This window comes from Parus major, chromosome 17 (genome assembly GCF_001522545.3).
Source record: "Parus major isolate Abel chromosome 17, Parus_major1.1, whole genome shotgun sequence".
NCBI classification, from domain to species: Eukaryota; Metazoa; Chordata; class Aves; order Passeriformes; family Paridae; genus Parus; species Parus major.
In genome coordinates this window covers 2,118,849-2,140,676 of record NC_031785.1, presented here as the reverse complement: position 1 = coordinate 2,140,676, position 21,828 = coordinate 2,118,849, and the positions used below count along the sequence as shown (strand labels likewise).

General features: G+C 37.1%; 1 protein-coding gene across 3 annotated transcripts; it reads right to left on the bottom strand.

The window, feature by feature from the left end:
- Positions 1-239: 239 nt before the first annotated feature.
- C5 (complement C5) lies at positions 240-20,396 on the bottom strand. Of its 3 annotated transcripts, XM_015645057.2 has the most exons (41): positions 20,263-20,396; positions 19,783-19,975; positions 19,005-19,167; positions 18,614-18,684; positions 17,929-18,020; positions 17,172-17,254; positions 16,933-17,023; positions 16,511-16,616; positions 15,727-15,853; positions 15,389-15,504; positions 14,995-15,195; positions 14,594-14,797; positions 13,961-14,170; positions 13,631-13,780; positions 13,124-13,253; positions 12,769-12,834; positions 12,393-12,593; positions 11,796-11,886; positions 11,368-11,444; positions 10,681-10,820; positions 10,212-10,433; positions 9,632-9,692; positions 9,029-9,118; positions 8,589-8,801; positions 8,392-8,467; positions 7,807-7,966; positions 7,250-7,345; positions 6,368-6,539; positions 5,351-5,556; positions 4,817-4,969; positions 4,448-4,510; positions 4,129-4,210; positions 3,471-3,522; positions 3,017-3,119; positions 2,853-2,927; positions 2,651-2,756; positions 2,365-2,451; positions 1,912-2,001; positions 1,495-1,578; positions 957-1,095; positions 240-698 (listed from the first exon to the last, which is right to left on the bottom strand). In XM_015645057.2, exons 1-41 carry the CDS (start codon positions 20,325-20,327, stop codon positions 569-571), a joined length of 5,037 nt encoding a protein of 1,678 aa, XP_015500543.1. In that variant the 5' UTR covers positions 20,328-20,396; the 3' UTR covers positions 240-568. The 3 variants fall into 3 exon arrangements, with proteins under 3 accessions (XP_015500543.1, XP_033374284.1, XP_033374285.1); XM_033518393.1 differs by lacking the exons at positions 240-698; positions 957-1,095; positions 1,495-1,578; positions 1,912-2,001; positions 2,365-2,451 and having other exon boundaries at positions 2,831-2,927; XM_033518394.1 differs by lacking the exons at positions 240-698; positions 957-1,095; positions 1,495-1,578; ... (8 more) ...; positions 4,817-4,969; positions 5,351-5,556 and having other exon boundaries at positions 6,510-6,583.
- Positions 20,397-21,828: the final 1,432 nt, after the last annotated feature.

The window sequence follows — 21,828 nt, the reverse complement described above, 5'->3', positions numbered from 1 at the left end:
CAAAGTAACATTTGTTTTAATCCACCTAAGTTACAGGAGGTGTCGATTCAGTTGACTGTGTCTTAAAACACAAATAATGAAAGGCACACATATGATTGAAGAGTTTTGTTTGGGTTGTTTTGGGGGTTTTTTTTAACAAGAAAGCAGAGCATAAAACCAGCATCAGTTACTGTCAGGAATGGAAATGCAGGAATTCAAAAGAAGAGTACAAAAGAAATAAAGTTTCTTTCACAAAGAGCTTACAAAGTGGCTGCATGTATTTATGTTCTGATAAGACTTGGGTTTAATGACAAGACAGTGCTTTTCATGTTTGTTTTTACAGTCAATCCACTTCTTTTGACTTCAAATGTCTTTGAACTATTCTCTGTTATTCTCTCATCCAAGCTTAAAAAAATCATATTTGAACATTGCTGTAATATCATTGCTATAAAGTAACATGCCAAGATAATTTTTCATGATAACTATTAATGAGTGTTCAGCTCAAAAAGAATTAATAAATAGGCAAGGATTTTTCTTCTTTTCAATGAGACTTGATCTGTGTTTTTAATTTAAAAACTGTTCAAGTGAATTAACAGCCACTGATGAGGAGATCTTCAGCAAAATCATCCATTGTGTTCAGAAACTCCTGACAGGATGTACAGGCTGTATTTGTAGGCCACCACTCAATCCAAGTGCTGGAGTCCAAAGGGTACTGGAATCTAAGAAGACAACAGAAAATGATCATTTGCTGCTAAGATTTGGGAAGGAAAATGTCAAATAGAAAAAAAAAAAATTACAATATGGAAGTGCTTGCTTTGTGTTCATAATCCTGCTTGAAGTGTGCACATCTGATAACACTTTGTGTCACTGTTGGTTGAATACTTTCAAAATTAAATCAATTCTGTACCTCACCAGAATTATTACATACAAACACTTTAAGATTAAATCTCAGCATATCCTGGTGGTAAATTACTTACTTGAAACTGTAACCAATGCTTATCTTCAAGGCTTCTTTTCCCATGATCAAATACTGCTCTCCTGGGCTCAATTCAACATCTGTGCAGGTCTTCTTTTTAACAAAGGTTATTTCATTATTTTTTTGAGCAAAAGCCTGCCCTGAAGCAAAAGAAAAAAAATTTAAAAATCAAGATTTAGACAATCACACAAAGAGAATATCCAGTAATTCATATATTAGATAGAAAACAGTAAAGTGTTCTATAGTACTGCACAGCCAGGGGATCTCTTTGGCACTGTTCTACAACAGGAAAATGTGATGATATAAAACATGTCTCCTGTAAAAGATTTTTCAACTAATCTTATTGGCAAATAAGCCTTTCTGCACATTAAGTACTTTTATATTATGGTAATTTTAAGGGAATATGGGATGCTTAAACTCAGAGGAAGAAGAAGTGAACATCAGCTTCAGTTCCACAGGCCCTATGAGCAACAGGTGAGTGCCCAAGAACATTCCAGCTCCTTTCTCCCAGGAACAGAATCATGGAACAGGACACTCACCCCTCTTGTAGAGGTCCAGAAGACTTGCAGAATACTTCACAAAAAACCCTTCCTCACTGCGAGATAAGATGTTCACTTTATAAACTGCAGAATGACACAGAGCAGATACCTGGTTATTCTTTGTTCCTGCCATGCATCCTGAAGGTCTTAGAGGTGCTCAGAAGGAGAATTTTGTGTCCCTTTAGCATTTCTGGGAATGCAATGGTTATAGGGGCAGAAAGCACTGGGAAATCCTACCCACCCCTAATCTGAGGGAAGCTGTGGGTAGAACCCACCCTTCTCTACATTATGCCACTGGCAACCACATGGAATTTCTAATCACTGCAGCTCTAACATGAAGAAGATGTTTTGCAGCAGCAACAAACAGAGCAAACAAACATTTCAGGGCAGGGAAGGAGGCAGTGAAAGCCCCATTACCATAAGCAGTGTCCCTCTGGCAGGCAGCCTCCCTCCTGCTCTCAGCAGTTATCGACCAGTCGAGTCTCTCCTGGACTTTACCACACTCAGCTACGAGGAGATAGGGAAAGGCAGAGGGAAGAGAATGTCAGCACAAGTCCCCAAGGGAAACATGGATTCCATCATCCTGCATGGGATAATTAACTGAGCAACACCACAAGTATGGGACTGGATGCTGGAACGGTGAATATTTAAAATACAAAATAACGCCCTCAAACACAGGTCTTAATCCAGTCAGACTTCCAGGATCACACTGAACACGTCTTTAAATTTACTTTTTAATGTAAAATTTGAAGGGGAAACACCTGTGTTCTTAGGAGGACTTTTCCCTTATGCTCAGTGTGGTTTCTTCAAAGCACTACACTGCCTTTTTCCACCAAGTAAAATGAAAAAACATCTTCAAATAAAGCTTACCTTCCATGCATTTGCATTCATCTCCTTCACACAATCTCACCAGCTTTTCATTTCCATAGGGGTTATAAAGCATGGTGCATCTTTTATCTAGAAGATCCAGAAAGAAATAAATACATGTAGAAAATCAAAGTCCAAGATGCCAACACTGAAACTTGGTGAATCAAAAGTCACCTGAGCTTCAAATAGAATGGAGTAAAAAAATCTGTTAAAGAGAGAAAAATGTAAATCTTTGTGAGGAATGCAGAGCTAAAACGCAAACAAGGATGTGAAGAGCTGGAACACATACCTGGTGCATGATATTCATACACAGTGAAGGTGGCAGGGTTCAGCATTCCAACCCGGAAAATCTCACTGATCCTGAAGCCAACACACAGGAACTTGTGAGCTGGCACCTGATTGAGAGACACATGAATTAAGGAGCTCTAAAGGAGTCAAAATGATTCCAAAGAGTAAAAGCAATGCTTACAGTCAGGAAAGGGGTAACATACAGAGTCTATCTGCAGGAGAACATGCCCATCTTTTATCTCATAATCCTCTATCAGCTGATCAACTCCACTCGCAAGCTGCAGGGCATGGGAAAAATGAAGAACAGTAAATATTACAGCTCTGTCACATAAAGCCAGCAAGAGAAAAACCATTCCTGAATACTTGCAGTAGATAAATCCTCTGGGTTGGCTTCCACTCCACTGACCAGCCCTATGTCCATCACAGCATGAGCAGACCCCGACCGGGGCTCCCTCGCACTGGGCCTGTACCTGAATTAGATTAAGGCCAATATCAGTTAATTAAAACTGAAATGAAAGAGGCACATTTGAATGTGATCCCAGAAAAAACAAAGGAAAATTCTGTCAACATTCAGGCCACAGTAAACTCATAAAAATAGTCCAGATGAATCAATTCAGATTTATGCCAATAACACACATGAAGAAGCTTTCAATGCTTATGGTGCAGGAGAATCCAAATATAACTTGAAGACTCCTTCCCACAGAGGTCTTGACTTCTGGCTCTAATTCTGTTTACACATGTACATGACAGTGAAGAAACAGAAAGAAAAGATCAGGAGAGCTGGTGGAATTATTAATAACCAACCCCCCAGCTGCACTTACTTTGCACAAGCCTCCAGGCGCCCCAGGGGTTCCCCCTCTCCTTTTATGCGACCTGTTCATACCAAGTAGAGCCAAAGAATTTCAGAACTCTCCAGAAGCAGCAGCCCAAAACTCTCACAAAGCATTTTCATAGTTGGAAGTTAATTCTTTACATTGTTTTGGTGGTTATTTTTATAGGAATTTATTATCTAGTCACAAACTAATAACATTCACCTCTTTGGTAATTCAGGTGAAATGACAGCTTTAAGGTTTAATGTAGTTTATTGTGTGTTTATATTATTAAACTCAGAATTTGGTTCTGTCCCCTGTTTATCTGCACTAGAACTCTCAGTACTTTGTAGAACTCACTGCAACCCCTCCCACTTCCCATCATATTTCCTTCTTCTCACTCCCCACCTGTAAAAACTCTTCCATAAAAGTCTAAAAATGAACCCAACAGAAATAAATTAAATATTAGTTCTATTCACAAAAAGGCAATAGCTTCAAACAGGGCTAAAAAATTTTTAGCATTTTCTTTCCCAATTTTGCATTTAGAAAGTGGAAGAACTTATTTCTTTCTTAATAAAAAACACTCATAAAAAAAAAAAACAGGATTTTTTCACCTCCCTCCCTTTCAAATACCTGAGTAGCAACATTTTAAATTATATTAACCCTTTACCATCATCTCTCTTTGGAACAATCTTCAGTTCAAAGTTACATGACTCTTCAGAAGTACCAATGGTGTTATACACTGTCCTCACCTGCACACACACAAATAAATCAGACAAAACAGAAGCAGCATTAAACAATCCTCAAAACTGCCATAAAACTGTAAAAACTCACGCTGGGAAGAATATAAACAAGTCTGGTTTATTGGTAATACAAAAATACCAGCAAAGCAGAGTCAAATAAATTATCAAATTTGGAAATTCTTGAGCAAAACCTCATCATATTAAGAAAAGAGAAATTCCATTTTAAAAACCTGGTTGAATACTTACATTTACTGTAGCTATGCCAGTGCTGCTGCCAGTGCTTACATACAGATCATCTTGCAAAGGTGCCTAAAGAATTGGTGAGAAACAAGAAGTTACACATTAATAATAAACATTAGCAACAATTAGTAACAATTCAGGTCAGCTGATCTGCTTGCCTTGCCTGCATTTTAAACACAGAACAGATTCTGCAGAAATATTAAATTTAAATGAATATGCAAATACAACAGATAAACAAAGTCCTTAAACTAAATTATTAGCAGCTAGTTATAAGAAAAAATAGTTATTTTAGTGGCTATTTCAAAGCTCAAATAATCATTTACCAAGATGCAAAGAATTCTGTTTTCCTTTTTTAAAGCACTATCATTCACTCACTGTCATAGTTCTTCCCACAAAATTGTCTTCTGTCAGTTTAAATAAGTTTAGGGGTCCACCATTTTTGTAGGAAACTTTAACATCCATGTCCAGATTCAGCCGTTTGACAAGAAGGGAATATTCAGTCAAGGCCTCAAGGGCATTAATAGTGTCCTGTCAGAAATCAATTATAAAGAATTAACTCCAGAGATTCTATTTATAAAATTTCAGTTTATATTAATGAAGAGAAGTCAGGTTTCCCAGAGACCAAGAATATCATGGCAATGGAGTCACTTGATACTAATCCCATACACAGGACTCTGATGTTGGCAGTGTGGTCATTTAATTGTATTATCCTCTTAAAATATTGATATCACAGAATCATGGAAAGGTTTGGGTTGGAAGGGACCTTAAAGCTCCTCTCATTTCAGGGACACCTTCCACCATCCCAGGTTGCTCAGCTCCATCCTACCTGGCCTTGGATTTGCAGGGATGGGAAAAAACATTTCAGATTTTGGTACTCGAAGAGTGAGGACAAAATACTTAAAAGCATACCTGAGTTGAATAAAATCCTCCCCCATGTCTCTGTTCTTCAGAGAGCCATTTGATGATGGGCTTGGCATAGTTTTCATCCCCTCTCAGCAATGTAGTGAGCAAGGCATAGGCTGTGGTTTCAACCATTTGTGCAGTGACGGCGCTGGGGGTTGGCTGGTCTTGTGCTTTGAAAGCATCCTTCCAAAACCTGTAGATGGGAGGGTCACCTGCAGGAGGAGAAGAGGGTTCAGATACAAAGCACAGCAGCAGCTCTGCTACACCAGGAGAGGCACTGCCCACTCCTGTTGGGGTAACAGATACATGATACATGACTTTATCTGTGATGCCTGCCTCTGACACCCAAGAGAACACTGAATTTCACATAACACCATGGAGACAGCTGTTAAAGTTAAGTAGAGAAACTGAAAACATGAGTGTGTAAGTTAGTGAGACTTCTTAAGTCACTGGGTAGAAAAATTAAAGTTTAAGGTTTAAGCTAGTTTAGAAAATAAGAGGCAAGATGGAGGACTCAGGGCATTGTCTCTGTTCCTTCTTCCTTCTTCATCATCTTCTTCTAGAGGTTTTTGGGTAGAAATAAGTGATTGGATGGAGAGTGCCACAGTGCTGCACACAGGTCATTGGGTTACTAAGAAAAATAATTTACTTGGCATTTGTTAATTGGATAAATAGACATATAAAAGACCTTGAAGAAGTTCTTTGTTAGCCATTTTTCACCTCTCTTAGTGCATGTGGCTCCTTGTACCCTGTATACAAGAATAAACAACCAAGTCCAAACAAGGGAAAACTGCCTCTCTCTCATCAATCTCAGTCCAAGGGGGAAAAGAACGCAGCCAGCAGTGTCACATCCCAACACACTCAGGGCAGGAGACGGGCAGGAACTCACTCTGCACCCAACAGGATGGAAATCCACTTCTCCTGCGCTGAAACCCTGATGTTTGTGACAGGAGGAGCACAGCTGTGATGCAGAGCAGCTGCTGGGCAGGGGGCTGGTGAGGAGCAGTGAGAATTGAGCAGTACCTGTGACAAAAGCCTCTTTCTTCAGGGCAGAGAAGGCCTCCCGTGCCGCTCGGTGGTTGGGGTCCAGCAGGGCCAGGGCATAGGCAGCGATGGCCATGGTGAAGGGGCTCTGGGCCAGCTGCACGTTCTGCACCAAATAATCCCCTGCTCTGCTCCTGGCATCGTGGATTTTCTGAAATCATGGACAGCTTACAGCTCACACCCATCTGACTGACCCTAAAGAAACACATCCTCTCTATCACAGATACAGAATGTCTCCTACAATTCTACAATAAAAATAAAACAAAAATAAAAAACAACCGTATAAACCCCAACACAACAAATTACGAAAACTACTAAAAATCAAACCAACCTACTAAACCCAAAACTACTCAACTAACCCTAAACATTATTAAAAAAAAAAACAAACCAAAACTCTACCTCTACACTAATTCATAAATAATAGCCAATATATAAATAAATACATATCAATAAATATATATATATATCTATAAATATATATCAATAAATATATATCAATAAATATATAATCTATAAAAATAGCTGCATGTTCTGTACCAAATAATCCCCTGCTCTGCTCCTGGCATCACAGATTTTCTGAAATCATGGAAAGGTTACAGCTCACACCCACCTAACTGACCCTAAAGAAACACATCCTCTCTATCAAGGCTACACACATATAGAATGTGTTCTACAATATGTTATAATAAATCCAGAAATTCCATGTTGTTCTTCTCTGACTTTGAAAGATAAAGATTAACAAATCAAATAAATCTGTGAAATTTAAAAAAACTCTTTGTTTCTTTAAACAAATGTTAAAGAAAAGGGAAGAAATTAGAAGTCCAGGACATGCCTGCTGGCAGAAGTAAAAATAATGTTTACCTGAGTAGGACATATTTTCATTGACTTGTCAATTCCAATAACAGAAAATGCTGTGAGATACAGAGATTTTTCTTTAGCTTCTCGAGGTAAAGTACCCTACAAAAATTAAATAATAAAAATAATGAAATAGAAATTAAAGTTCATTTAAATAAATAGGACTTCTTAATGTTTAGGTGTGGAAACAAATAGAAATTCCTGTAAAAATTACCAGTTTATTTAAACCTGAAAATACATTGACTGATTGGAAGGTAATAGCTTATTTGTAAAAAAGAAACCAAAATATATGAAGTTACTCAAAAGCCAGGACTAATAGATTGTGAAATCTAAACATTCTTTTTCTGAATATTAAAAAGTGTCAAGCAGCTACTTTTTGTGGGAAAACAGAGGTTTGCAAGATTGTGCTGGGCTTTAAATGAATTTAAAATAAAGAGAAAAGTTGTCTTGAACAGGTGTTTTGATGAAATACAGCCTAAAATATCTTGCACTGCTAAAACACTTTATCTCCTGATGCCTTCAGCTTTTACTACCTAAGCACAGAACATGTTTGGGTTCCATACCTGTAGTTTCACTGGTTGATAGTTTGAAAACTCATTGAATGACCCATCTGGCATCTGACAGTTGTCAATCAGCCACAGAAGGGAATCACAAACAGACTTTTGATCAAGATCAATGTATTGGCTCACTTGTCCAAGAATCCTTAAAGCAAAAGCTGTCAACCTGCCAAGGGAAGCAAACAGATCCTGTTTGTTTAGATTGGCAGGTACTCCCACACTGCAGAGAGCACACACACATTTACCCTGTTCAGGATTCTGCATCCTACACACTCCCACGGTTCAATGGGATAATGAAGATTAATTCTAAATTTAACTTAACAAATGGGCAGTAATTACTGAAATAATTTTAAACCAGGATCAATTCCTGTGTTTCAGGGTTTGAACTCATTACATCCCAAAGCCATCTTGGTTGTCATGGTGTGAATTATGGACACAAAGAAAAGTGAAAGCAAGGTATCAAAAGCTATTATTTCAGAGTTGTAAGCACTGCTTAAATCTCCCATCATGCTTTTGTCTGCTGCTTACTGAAAATATGAAAGCAAAGGAGTGAAATAAGGCTTTTCCCAACCCAAACCCCTTTCAACTCACCAGGTGCTAGCTTGCCTGTTCTTCCACATGCTGTAGGAGCAGTCAGCGTTCCTGAACGACAAGATGCTCACAATTCCTAAGGGAAACATCAGGCACAAGGACAGTTATGAGAATTATATTTGCTCCCTCAGATGCATCACCCTTCTCACTCAGCACCACTACAACCCTGAAGCAAGAGAAGCAGCAGGTTTTTCTACCTTCTTTCATCTTCCTCCTCATCTGAGTCCTGGACCTCAGGGTCTCAGGGCCCAGTAAATGCCAATTATCCGACTCCTCCAGGTAGCGGAACACGTAAAATACGGGGGCAGTGCTCATGAGCTCGGCCTCTGCACTGCCCCTGGGCAGGCTGGTCAGCATCTGCAGGCCCCTGGGGCTCAGGACTGTGGCAATCACTTCACCCATAAGATGTCCTGTGGAAGGGAAAACCCAGGAGTGGATTTAAACAACAGCTCATGAAAGCGAATCCCAGGGCAGAATCTGACTCTTATGAGAAGCCATTCTTTAGGAAGTGCTTAAATTTCTACAATAAAAGGGGACCTGCAAAGCCTTCTATCAAAAGAAAAATAATAAATCAGATTAATTTAATACAGAATAGGAGGAAAAGTACATATGGAGTGCACTAGAAGTTTCTATTTACCTTTTACACTGACACTTCTCTCAATTTGTGTTTTAGGGACCAGATTTAGTGGGACTTTGTATCGAAATTCTTGTCGTCTCTTGATTGAACCTGAAATTGAAGATGTATATATATATATATATATATATATAAAATACTGCATAATCTAAATCAACAGATGATTCAGCTGTAATTGACAGATTGAAGGTTACAAATGAGAATTCAGCAATCAAAACTTGAAACCCAGAAATATTCCCAAATACACAGGCAAACAATGTCAAGCTTTGAAAAGGAACAGATGAAAACTCTTTGTCTTTCTTTTGTTACAAAAAAAAAATCTGATTTGGACCTGAACTTTGTGGTTTCTTTGGTTAAATGAGAACATATTCTACTCTCATTAATAAAGCTGAGGAAAGCTTACAATCAAATTACACTAAAAGATACATCTAAAGATTCCTTTAAGAAATTAATCCAAGTTTCCTTAAGCCAAGGCAGGAAATCCTTGGGAAAGGACATATTTACAATATCTCAGGAAGGAGAAACTCCAAGTTTTTCACATTATGAAAAACTTGATTATCAAGAACAGGAAAAAATAACACAAAGACACATCATCAATTTTCTTACCATAAACACCCTGTGGATCCAAAGTGAAACCTGTGTGGAGTTCTTTCTTAATGCCTTCTGGCTGGGAACATTATGAGGAAAGAGGTAGAAAATGGAAAAAAAAATTGTTTAATCAAATTTATCAGCTGAAACAACAGGTTAAACCCACAGTATTTTTGCCTTCTTTTCCTGTAGTTGAATTTGACTTAACTGTTGTACAGCTGTTCCACATGAATTTTAGTGTTTAGCTTACACAATTCTTGAGAAAATTTAACAAAGCATTTAAATTAAACCTTAGGAAAAGAAAAAAATTGTGTTTCAGTGAAAATCCAAACCAAAAAGCTTAGAATAAAGTATTCTCCTTTGCTTACAAAGTTCTAATCTATTGTTTTATACCTATAATCTTTCAGTTCTTATAATCAAGGTTTAAAAATTAGTAGGCTCAGATACTCAGCCATTCATTTTTCCACTGTACACACCTCAGTGAATACAAGGGCATCATGAGAGAATATTAAAATAAAGCAAAATTACTATATTGACTCAATTGAACCCAATTTGAAATTCAAAAATTCTAAAATACATGGAGATTTTTTTTCCTTACCACGACACGCAAAGTTTTAACTACAATTTCACTGTTCCTGGGGGTCAGCAATGTAAAATTTATAGTGTGAAGACCCAATTCCAGCGGGAGTATCCGGAATGTAACTGCTGAGGAAGAACCAGCATCCAGATTCTTAAATGTACAGCTCTGCATCCTTGATCCAGCACTTGCAGAATCTCCAAAGGTACAGACTCCATTTCCAGCTGCTATTTTAACACAGAACTGAAAGGTGGAAAGGTTTTAATGTTTCATTTCCATGGCAGGTACAACACCAGAGAAATATCAAAGCCACTGAAATCCTGTAGTGAGCATTCTGTTACTGTGATGCTCCTTCTCTGTTTGCAGTACATAACACTGCCTTAAGGACTGAAGAAATCTCATCCAAGGACCTGTTTATACTGGATACTCACAGGAAAAATGTGGTTTTTTAGTTTATTATCCTTCCACAGGACTGATTAACACAAATTACCTTAATTGCAGAGGCTTTATGGTTATAAACAGATCCTTTTAACTCGATTTGCTCCCCTCGTACCACGGAATAAGGAACATAAATGCTCAGGAAGATATCCTTCACAACTTGGATTTCCAAAGGTGCAGCAACACAAATACCTGAGAGAAGCATGAAAACAGAGTGTCTTATCCACCCTTCTGATAAACAAGTTTGAAAAGATACTTTAGTGATGATTTATGATTTTCCAGCTTGTACTTTGAACAGTCCAAGCTTTTTAAAAGTTCCCAGGTTTTTGCTTCCTGATCCAAGCTGCTCTCACCACTCCTCACACCCCAACTGACATACCAGGTTCTTTGGGCTTCTTCTTCCCAAAGAAATTCTCTGCTTGGATTACCAAATCTCTTGGAAAATCTCAAGTCCCTGAGCTACAACATAAAGTTGTCTAGAGAAGAGTTACTCAATATTTTTTCTTCTTACTCCCTATGAGCCACTGTCACACACAAGACAGGCTTTGTTTTCCCAGCCACTGACACTCACAACATGACATGAAGTGATTTACTTTCCCTAGAATACATATTTTTGTTTTCTTTTCCTGTCTATCAACCAGAAAGTGAACATTTTAGAACATGAGTGTCTAATTCAATGAGAGGGTCTACAAAGTTTCCTGATTCTTTAGCTCCAAACTAGCTGGGTTGTCGTACCTACCTTTATCTGAAATGCCAACACCTTGTACTTCCCAGGTGGTCAGGGAATCAGGTAAGGTGACAGACAGAGTCTTGGACCTGTGTTAAAAGGGTTTTTTACATTTATCCATTACCAATCACCATCTGTTAGCACAGCTTATCACATCTTAAGAGATCTGAGCCAGAAAACAGGAATTCTGGATTTTTTGAATCAGCTTGGGTTTAGCTGATTTCACAAAAGCTGGTATTTAGCAAGGTCCAAAGTGAAAGGAAAAGTGTCTCAACAATCTGGGCACCACACAGGATATGGAGCATGGGAGGGAACATGGAAGGAATAGTTTTTTGGATAAGACTGCATTTCAGCACACATCTCAGGTACAATTAAGGTTACACAATTTACCTCAGTTTTACCACTGCCTTTCTATAGAGTTGATTTGAGGAGAGCAGTACCTTGAAGAAACTTGGTGAACTTCCCATAACCAGCTTTCAGGGAAGTAGCTACGAACTTGAGCCTCATCCAGTTCCAAGAGGGACTCAAAATCTGAAGAACATAAATAAAGCAAGTAAGAAAACCCTGATACAAGAAAAAAGGCATCTAATTACCCTCATCAAAAAAACTGTGTTAATCCCACCTCATCCATTTACACATGTGAATACCTGTCCAAGATCACCTTGTTAACAAGCAATTATAGGGAGATAATGGAAGACAAGGAATTTGACACTCCCACAGATCTTTCCTCAGGTGTTACCCACTGGCTGTCTTGGGCCTGGGCAAAGGATTCAAATTTAGCGTTCAAGTTTACTCTTAATACTCTCTGATTGCTGTTCTGCTTGTTCCAAACGTGGGAGAAGAGAATAGAGCTGAACACTATAAAAAACTGCTCTCCTACCCCTCTTCAATAGGGGATATATAACCAAAGTCTTGTGAGACTGATAAAATTCTGTGTGGAATAACGCTGGCAGGTACCAGGGAGGGATTCATAGATTCCATCAGCTCCCTATCCCCCTGTTCTGCTGGAACAGCACACCCAGAGCTCTCATACTCACGCATTCTGGCCAATATTAGGAGCTTATTTGGCTCTTCCAGCCGCAGCTTGTTGGCAAATTCACAGCACTTTGTGAATGCAGAAATGCACCTTTGGTTCCTCCGAATTCTCTGAGCTCTCTCCCTGCAGGTCTCAGAGACTGGATAAGCTTTTACTCCAGCCATGCAGCACTGCCGGGCTTCTGGATCTCGGTATTTGTCCACTGAAATAAAAATAAAATAATTTCCTTCCTTAAGATGAAGTTTTTATCTACATTAAAAATTAAATAGAATTTTTATTTCTTTTATTTTATTTATTATTTTATATTTTATAATCCATTTTATTAATGGATGTGATTTTTTTTTTCATCATGATATACATAGAAGTATTTTTAACACCTTCTTTGAGTATCTTTTCACGGAAGTCAGACCGTTTTGTTCTTAACACTTCATTGCAAGGTTCACCTGTCCAAAACAATAAAAAAGTACACACAGCATGAACTTTTCCTATAATAGCATTTTCCTCTTAAAAATAACTCCACAAAATCGCATTCAAAATGCATGAAACTTTTTATGTTTGCTGCTTTAATGACACAGAAGTATTTTTATTTTGATTACAGTAACTGTTCCACAAGATGTTTTCCCCCACCTCAAAAAACATCAGTACATGCATCCCCTTGAATTCCAAGATAATAACTGAGACAATGGAACATTTCAGAAAATTCAGTTGCATGCCTGGACCACAGGAATGTACCTGCTTCCTCTGAGTCATCAGCATTTGCATTAGTCAGGAAGGTGAGCCCGGCCATCCTGAACACAGCAATGTTGTTCTGTCCTCCCCCAGCCCCACAGCCAAGGTCACCCTTCTCCAGCTGCAGCATGATCTGAGGAGAAACACACATGCCATGCTACCAGAATGTCCTCAAAACACAGCCTGGAAAGGTTCTTTGTGAAACAAAGGAGGAGATCATGGTCCCCATGGAGCTCTCCAACACTGCAACCCACTGTTGGCCAGGTCTGTGGAGCTCTGATGGGAGAGTTCAGATCTGCCTTTAAAACCACAATTTACTTCTACTGGAATTCCAAAGATTGTAAACTAATTCTTTTAATAATTTTGAACTGTAGATTTAAACAACTTTCACTCTGGCTTGAATTGCTCTTCTGCCTATTTTCAGGCTGGCTGAGTGCATGACGTGTCAGTTATTGAATGTGAACATGAAACAAAGAGCAGCTTGATTTTCTTTTATGGCTGCCACCTCACCTTCTCCATGGCTCTCTTCCTCCTTCCTGTGACCCCATATATTGCCTTGTCAATGGATGACAAAGCAACAAAGGAACTGGACTGGGTTTTCATGGTGAGTGACACCACCTCTGCTGGTTTCACTGGCTCTTTGCTTGACTGCAGCTTAATCTATAAATTGAAAACAAAGATTGGTAACTTTGAAAGCACATTGTTCTGAAATCAATCCAGCTGGTGGCAGACACTTACTATAACAATTTAAGTGTTAAAGAACTTGTGTAAGTATGAGATAAAATCTGACCATAAAATGAAAGCACACCCACAAATTTCCATGCCTGTTTTGCTACTCACATCAAGGCTGTTCCCACATTTCTGTTGCACATTCAGCCAAACTGAATCAGCCACTAACTCTGCAGCACCTTCTCCCATGACTATGTAATAAACAATGAGACGTGCTGAAGGAACCATTTCTTGGGTTATCTGAAAAGTTAGATGTTCATATTCCAAATCCTTAATTCTCTCCTGAGTTCCAAAGCTCACTGTCTTCCCTTTTGATGTGATCTATAGTTTAAAAAAAATGATGGAGAATAAAAAAGTCAAATTTTATATTCAGTCTATTTTTCATGTGTAATAATTATTTGAATTTATATCTTCCACTGAAAAGAAGTGCTGCCTCTGCACTTCTTTTCCTTCATCTACATTTCACCTTCTGAAATAGCTCTTGAGACTAACACTACTTGTCCCCAATCCCAGTCAATGTCAGATAAGAATTTTTAAAAAATTGACTATATAAATATGAAATTTAAACATGAGACTGTTATTTTTTTTCCTGTAAAGCTGACAGATTGTCTCTAAAGGAAAGCAGTTGTCTAAGCTGCACATATTCTATGCTGAAGATAGTTCTTGATTGTTGAGATTTTTCATCCATAACCATCCATATTAAATGGCAATTTAATATTTTATGCAGAAACATCTGTTACTCACCAAATAGCTGTAGTGATGTATTTTATCAATGTAGTGACTTTGTGGATATAAATTAATATTTATTACATCCCCCACTTCCAGGGTTTTGTGGTTTGAAGCCCAGTCAATATAGAGATAACTCTGACTCAGGGATGAATAAGCTTTTGCTTCATAGGTTTTACTCGCTTGGTTTTCATCTGAAAGACGTGGATCTGCAGTTTTTACCTGGAAAGATAATAAAATATAGTCTGAATAGTCTGAGTACAGAATTACACCTAAGAGAACAAACAATGACAATACTAAAATCATTCTGCAATATATTGTTCAGAGGGATTCAAAAAAGAGAAGCCAGCTCAAGACCTTACCCTTGAAGAAATAATTACACCCTTGAAGAAATAATGCAATGGGAAAATTTAACTCACTTGAAACTCCATCATTTTACTGTTTGATGGGATATTAACAACAAACAAAGCAGTTCCATCACTGATGCTTGTTTTTCTTCTCCCAGATTCTGAACCCTCTGATATCAAGTGAGTCTCATCCATTTGCTCACTAAAGGATTTTGCAGTGACAGTTACAGGGACATTTCCAACAAAGTCATCCATGGTGTCTTTCACCTGCACCTGTTCATCAGGACAAAGAAATGGTGACATTTTTTCAGGAAGAATCTTCCAAGCTGCTCATCTGCTTCTACAACAGGGAGTCAAAAAATGTACAAGTCAATGGAAATGAAAGTGTGTTCAGACATAGAGTGGTACAGAGAGAAAAATAACAAAGCTTGTGCAATCTGCAGCCACCCTGCTCCTGGGAACTGACCTTAATGAAGAAGGGAAGTCCAGGCTTCACAAAGAGAGGGGTGGCAATCAAACTCAGCTTGTAAGGAGAGACAGCAAACCTGACTCCAGCGAACTCTACCTCTCCACTGAGGCCACCTAACAAAACACAGCACCCCATGGAACAAACAGCCAAAAGTGAGTGTTATCCCTAACCATTTTTACAGGGAGAATGGGTTGTTCTCCTTACAAGTTTTTGGAAGAAGAACTGAATATTAAAGAAAGTCTGATATTATGAAAGTTAGCCTTATAGTTTTCTTTTCTAGTTCTGTTCACATTTGCTGAAGTATTAAGAAAAATTTCAATTAAAGAGCAACTTACCCATAGACTCCAACACTGATGCCACAATATATAAATATGACCCATCCAGTGCTTCCAGACTGTCAAAACCTATGGAACTTGCTGCTCTCTTACTGTTAAAACTGATTTCAGCAACTCCATTTTCAATCTGGAAATGAAACAGAAATCATCGCTTTATAGTCAATAATTTAGAAACAATACACAGACCATATGCAGATTCGGTGTGTTTCTGCTCATTGTCCATTTTCAGAGGAAATCAAAGGTTAAAAAGTGTTAAAAAGGTTAAAATGTGTTAAAAAGAATTATTTATTCCCTGAAATTATTTTAAATTAACCAATCAATGGCACATGTGGCAAAGTTTGTGTGCAGGCTCAGCAGGAGTGGGGATAACTCAGAGATATCTTCACTAAATGAGGAAAGGGGACATTTAATGTAGAACAGACTCCCCAGAATAAAACAATATCATTTTGATCTGCTTGTCTCCATTTACAATACAGTTATGCTGTTATAGATAGCACTGAAGTAATTTCATAGAAATTTTAATCACACATCTTGGACAAGAGAGTAATTACACCAGATGGAAATGCCATTGTCTCAGATGCTGCCTCTGAATTTCATTTCCAAGTGCATTTCTCTGCCCCTGACGACAACATTACACAGGAAAAGTCTCCACTGGGGAGCTGTGGATGCCAACTATGACTTTAGGCCCATTCTCACCAAATTTAATGGAAAAACTTCAGTGGAATTGGATCAATCCTGAATTATGCACTTGAATTCCACACAGACTTGACTTGCTGCTCCTTACCCTCGTTACATGCATTGCCTGAGGCATCATTCTTTTCTCACTTTCTTCAATTATTCCAAAACGAAGAAAAACATCAGCACTGGGAAGCTTTTTGTTGGAAAAATAGCTGAGAATAAAACAAAATGAATGTTTTTAAGATTACGTTAATAGCTGCACAAAGCACTTGTTTTTGAAGAAAATTAATTGCCCAGGCAAGAGATGGAAAACAAATGTCTGTGTATTTTAAACACTTTGTTGAAAAATAATCACTTTGAGAGAACTTGAAGAAGGGTCACTTAGATCTCTTACAGAGTAGAAAGGATTTTGATGAAAGGGCTTCTTGAGGAAGGCAAAGAGGAAAATTCTGGACTCAGGAGAATCATTCTTCAGGTAAAAAAAGAAGAGATACAAAATATTCAGAATTCCAAGCCAAATTTCCTCACCTAGCTTTCACAACAATCCTGAAGTTCTCAAATTTATCAGAACTAATGAAGTTACTCTCTGGCTCGATGATGATGGAAAAGCTTGGCATTGCTGCAAATTGAGTAGAAAAAAGCTCACTTGGGGGTATTTTATCCATGAAGCCCCAGCTGCTCAACCACTGAAGAATCATGGCCATTTCAAGCAGTCTGTGTTCTTGAAAACACTAAAAATGCAGGTTAACAGCATGGGCACATCTTACCATATTCCTTAACTTCAAATTTTGCCACAGCTGAGGTCACAAAATCCTTCTTGTACTTGGCTTTAATCTTCCAAATTCCATACCTATGATATGTCAACAATCAATAAGTTTTTAAGATGAAAATTAATGATGAAGTCAAAAATTATTATTACTGCTTGATAATATTAATGGTAATAATTCCTTAGAGAGGAAAATTCTGCACCAAATTTTTGCAGGTGTTCAATGCCTACTTTGAACAGATTGTCTTTGATACATTACAAATTATTTGACACTTATTTTAAAGCATTGAAATCAAACAGGAAATAAAATTAGTTATAAACCAGTTTTTCAAGCCCCTGCTATCATCCTTCTGCCATCTCAGCAATACTTCAGCACCCTCTCAAGACTAAAAAGAGAACTGAAGAGATCATTTTTGTATGCTGCTGTTCCTGGGAAAATGCTGATGATTTGTATGAAACACATATGAAATATGAAATGCCCACATCTTTGTCACTGTTTATATCTCTAGAGCAGTAAGATTTAATTGTCATTAATGTTCTTTTTTAATTGAATATGAAAAATCTACCACTCACTGTTCTTTAAGGAGAGTACTCTGCCACAAGGTCCTTATTTATATCATGATTCCACTCTCTGTGAAATGTTAGAAATCTCCAAGTTTCAAGCCATGCCCACCATGCAAAATCACTCTATCACAGCCACTATAAAAAGGCATTATAATGTCAATAATTCACTAAAAAAAACCATTAAATAAATCTACTTAGGATTAGGAGGAATCTTGAAGTCGGGAAAAGAAACGATTCCAGTAAAATCTTTTTCTTCCAAAATATCCACTTCTACTTCTTCAGGATCCTTGAAATGATAAGAGGAAAGGATGAGCAGTTAAAGATTGTTCTTATCAAAAGGGGAATTTCCATCCTGGGATTTCAGAGGCAGCCTGGCCATAACATATTTTTCTCAAAAGTTTCAAAGCATAAAAACACAAACATTTGTAGAAACAACTCAGGCTGAAATTCTGATAATGGATTTTACTCTGGTTCCACCAAGTAAAAGCTATGCTTAAAATAGCTAAAAAAATACTGTAATAAGAAGCCAATTGTTAAAGGCTAAAAAATATAGTAGATACTGATTATTTATATATCTTTAATGAAACAAACAGTATAAAACCCATATATTATTAAAGTTCCCTCAAAAATCCTTTTCCCAGATATTAAAGATTTTTAATTTTTTTTATATTCTGGGATAACTTTGGATCTGGGACTTGAAAACCTCTATCCAACCTTGAAAATTCAATTTTAAATCTTTTAAAGGATGTCTGGCTACCTGCAAAAACATATTAGAGTTTTATTAAACATTGATTGCAATACTGATTTCCCATCTACCTACCTACCTTTATTTGTTATTAGAGCTACAAAAAATTAATATTAAATTCAGTTATGACTCACCACAAAAGTTAGGACAGTTTCTCTCCGAGCTGGCTGCAGTTCTTCATTCAGAGAGTAAACTCTGACCTTCACTGTAAGAATTACAACAATAAATCTCAAAATCTAAGCAATCAAAAAATTCATTGATATTTTTAACAAATTCCCAGGAATATCTTTCACTCTTTGTTCCACAAATTAGTCATTTAGTATGTGGAGGGCAGGGAGAAGTGATTAACTTTTACAGTATGATCAAGTAATTCAAAGTATTATTCTGCTGATAAAAAAATTAAATATCCACTGATGGCAATGCAAAACAACCAAGAGCTTAAAGAACATGTAAATCCCAATTCCTTAGCAGAGTCAGCAGCCTTTAAAAATTAAATACCAGCCAAGAGAAATTAGCATTATTTACCTGATTGGTCAGGAGTATAAACTGGTTTGTCTGTATGAATAAAAAGAAACCCATTCTCATAGGAAACAGGAATTTTTTTAAATCTCGTAAAATGTGGAGAAACAGCTTCCAAATACAAATACTTGTCTGAATTATCTGTTCTTGGTAAATCTCTTGGTTGAACCTGGGGAAGATGAAATAAAGATGAAGATTTGAAGATTAATAAAATATTTTTTGTGTATTTTTTTTCCCACAGCATTTTTTGATGCAAAGAGTATCTGAAAAGCAATTACCACCCTGTGGTTGAGTATCATTAAATAAAAATATCAACACTCACAAGGATTTATTCTTGCTTACATGATAAGAGGATGGTCTAGAGCATTAAGCTATGGATATTCTTAAATTTTGCATTTTATTTATGTCCAGAACTAAACCAGCAAAATTCAAATCCCAGTAATGAGGTTACAACAGTGCAAATTATCAGATTTCCATTTATTCCCATGATGAATCCTGGCCACAACAAAACTCCTGCTGTGGTTGGTACTTTGATTTGATTCTTTCTAATTTTAAAGTTATGCAGGTATGGTAATGTTTCTAAAGTAGTTTGATTATATGTTTAACCTCAATGTTGTTCCTTTAAAATGATTTTATTCAGCATAATTTTAATTTCAGACCAAAAATTGGAGCATTACTCTTCCCTCCCCAGTTTAAACGACTGAAAACTTGCCATAATATTTTTTTAAGACTTATCACTAAATGTGATAATTAAAAGACTGTAAAAAAAGTCTGAATTCCTTACTGTTAAAGTTACAGCATCTTGAAATTTGTTGGCTGGAGTTAAGGAAATTTGACCAGACGAATACACAACCAGCTTATCTGGGAAGCTTTTTAGGGCAATATTGACTGGAAATTCCTCTTCATAACCAAAAGCTTGAACTACAACTTTCTCAGAGGCCCCAGCTCGGAAGATCTTTGGTGCTGTAAGGACATAACTGTACATGGAATATGTATATTAATATACAATAAATTAATATATAATATTAATAATGGAATAATGGAACTGTATTTCTTTCAGATTTCTTACTTCCCTTTGTAATTTGGTTACATGCACAGCGTTAAAGCAAACAGGATAATCAGGTTATTGTAAGACACTAATTAAAATCGTATTTGGATAGTGCCCTTTGTTTTGGCTCTGCTTAAGTTCTGGATTTATTTAGCCAAAAGAAAGGACAACAATCAAGTAATGTTTCCAGTAAAATCCGTATTTGCTTTTACTTACGTTTTCTCTTGGCTAAAAGTCGTTCCAGAAAATAGTAGAACAATAAAATGTATAAAAATAGTCATTGTGTCTGGGACAACAGCAAACCATAGATATCAGTGAGGGTGGGTTAAACAGCCTCTGCTGTGGGTGAGCAGAAATGCCACCAACACATTTCACTCACAGTTAATAATTAATGGCAGATCATTCTTTACTAAAACATTATTGCTGCCTCCTGAGGAAGCCAGAACTGCTAAACTTGACAATTTTTAATTTAGGATTTCAATTTTTAATATGCCCACAGCAATCCTGTGTCACTCCTCACTTTCCTTCTGACAACTGCATAATAAAATAATTTTCAGAGGTACAAATAATAACAAATAAATAGATTTAGTTTGTCCTTAGTAAAATATTTTTTTAAATCAAAGTGACCTTAAATTTATGTCGGAAGCAAAAAAGCATTTGAGTTAAATCAATCAATGTGTGGATGTGTTTAGACCAGCATTAATTTTTTTTGCTGTTTTGAAATAACTTTTCCCTTACAAATTCCTTTTAGTCATTTGTATCCTAGATTATGCCAACTTTCCGACCACTTCCATTACAAATAAAAACTGCAATATGGAAATATTAGAGCACAATATATCAGCATGCACTCTTTTAAACAGTGTTTTGCAAAAAAAAATAAATTAAAAAATCTGCAAAAAAACCCCCACAACCATTGGTGACAAAACCTTTGCAGGCCAGATATCTAGGATAGCACCTCAACAAATAGGTTTATAGAAAGTTAAATAAAGTTGTGCAAGAATGCTGAAGTTTAAACAAATATCACGGTCAACCTTTACGGGAAAAGCATTTACAAAACTGTTTCTGATCGATATAAAATGAAATTACAGTATGGCCAGATTCTCACCAAAGGTAATGAATTAGAAGGGAAGTAATAATAGAATAAAAGCTTATAAAATGTAAGATTCTTAACATTATTAAAATGAGCGGCCAACATACTCATTATTAAACACCAATAGGGATGGTACATAAATGAAAAGGCGCAAATAGTGAAGAACACTGGGAAATGCTTTAAAAGTACTCTGAAATAGTGTTTTTAAAATCTAATTATGCTCCTTCCCTACATTTTTCAGACATTTTTTTAGAGCCTACTGGTTTTTCAACTTCACATTTCACACTTAGTTACACAGATGCTGAACTAACACAGTCCAAGTGTTAAAAATTACACGCCTCTGTGAAAATTACTATGGTTTAGACCAGACACGCAGAGTTTATAATTGCAAATAAACTGTGTATTTCCAAGACTATTTAGATGCAATTTTGCAGTGAGATGCTAATGTGACACACGTAGACTACAGATATGAAAAAACCACCTATCAGCAGAGCATGTTTTATTGTTTATACAGCGACTCCAGCTTTTAAATAAACCAAAATTCCTCAAGGTTTTATTGTTTATACAGTGATTTGGGCTTTATTTACCACAAACCCCTCAGGACTCTCCCTCAGGGGACGCGGCGGGAAATGGCGAAGCGGGGGCGGGGCCTCAGCGGCGGGAAAGGCTGGAGGGGGCGTGGTCTTACGCAA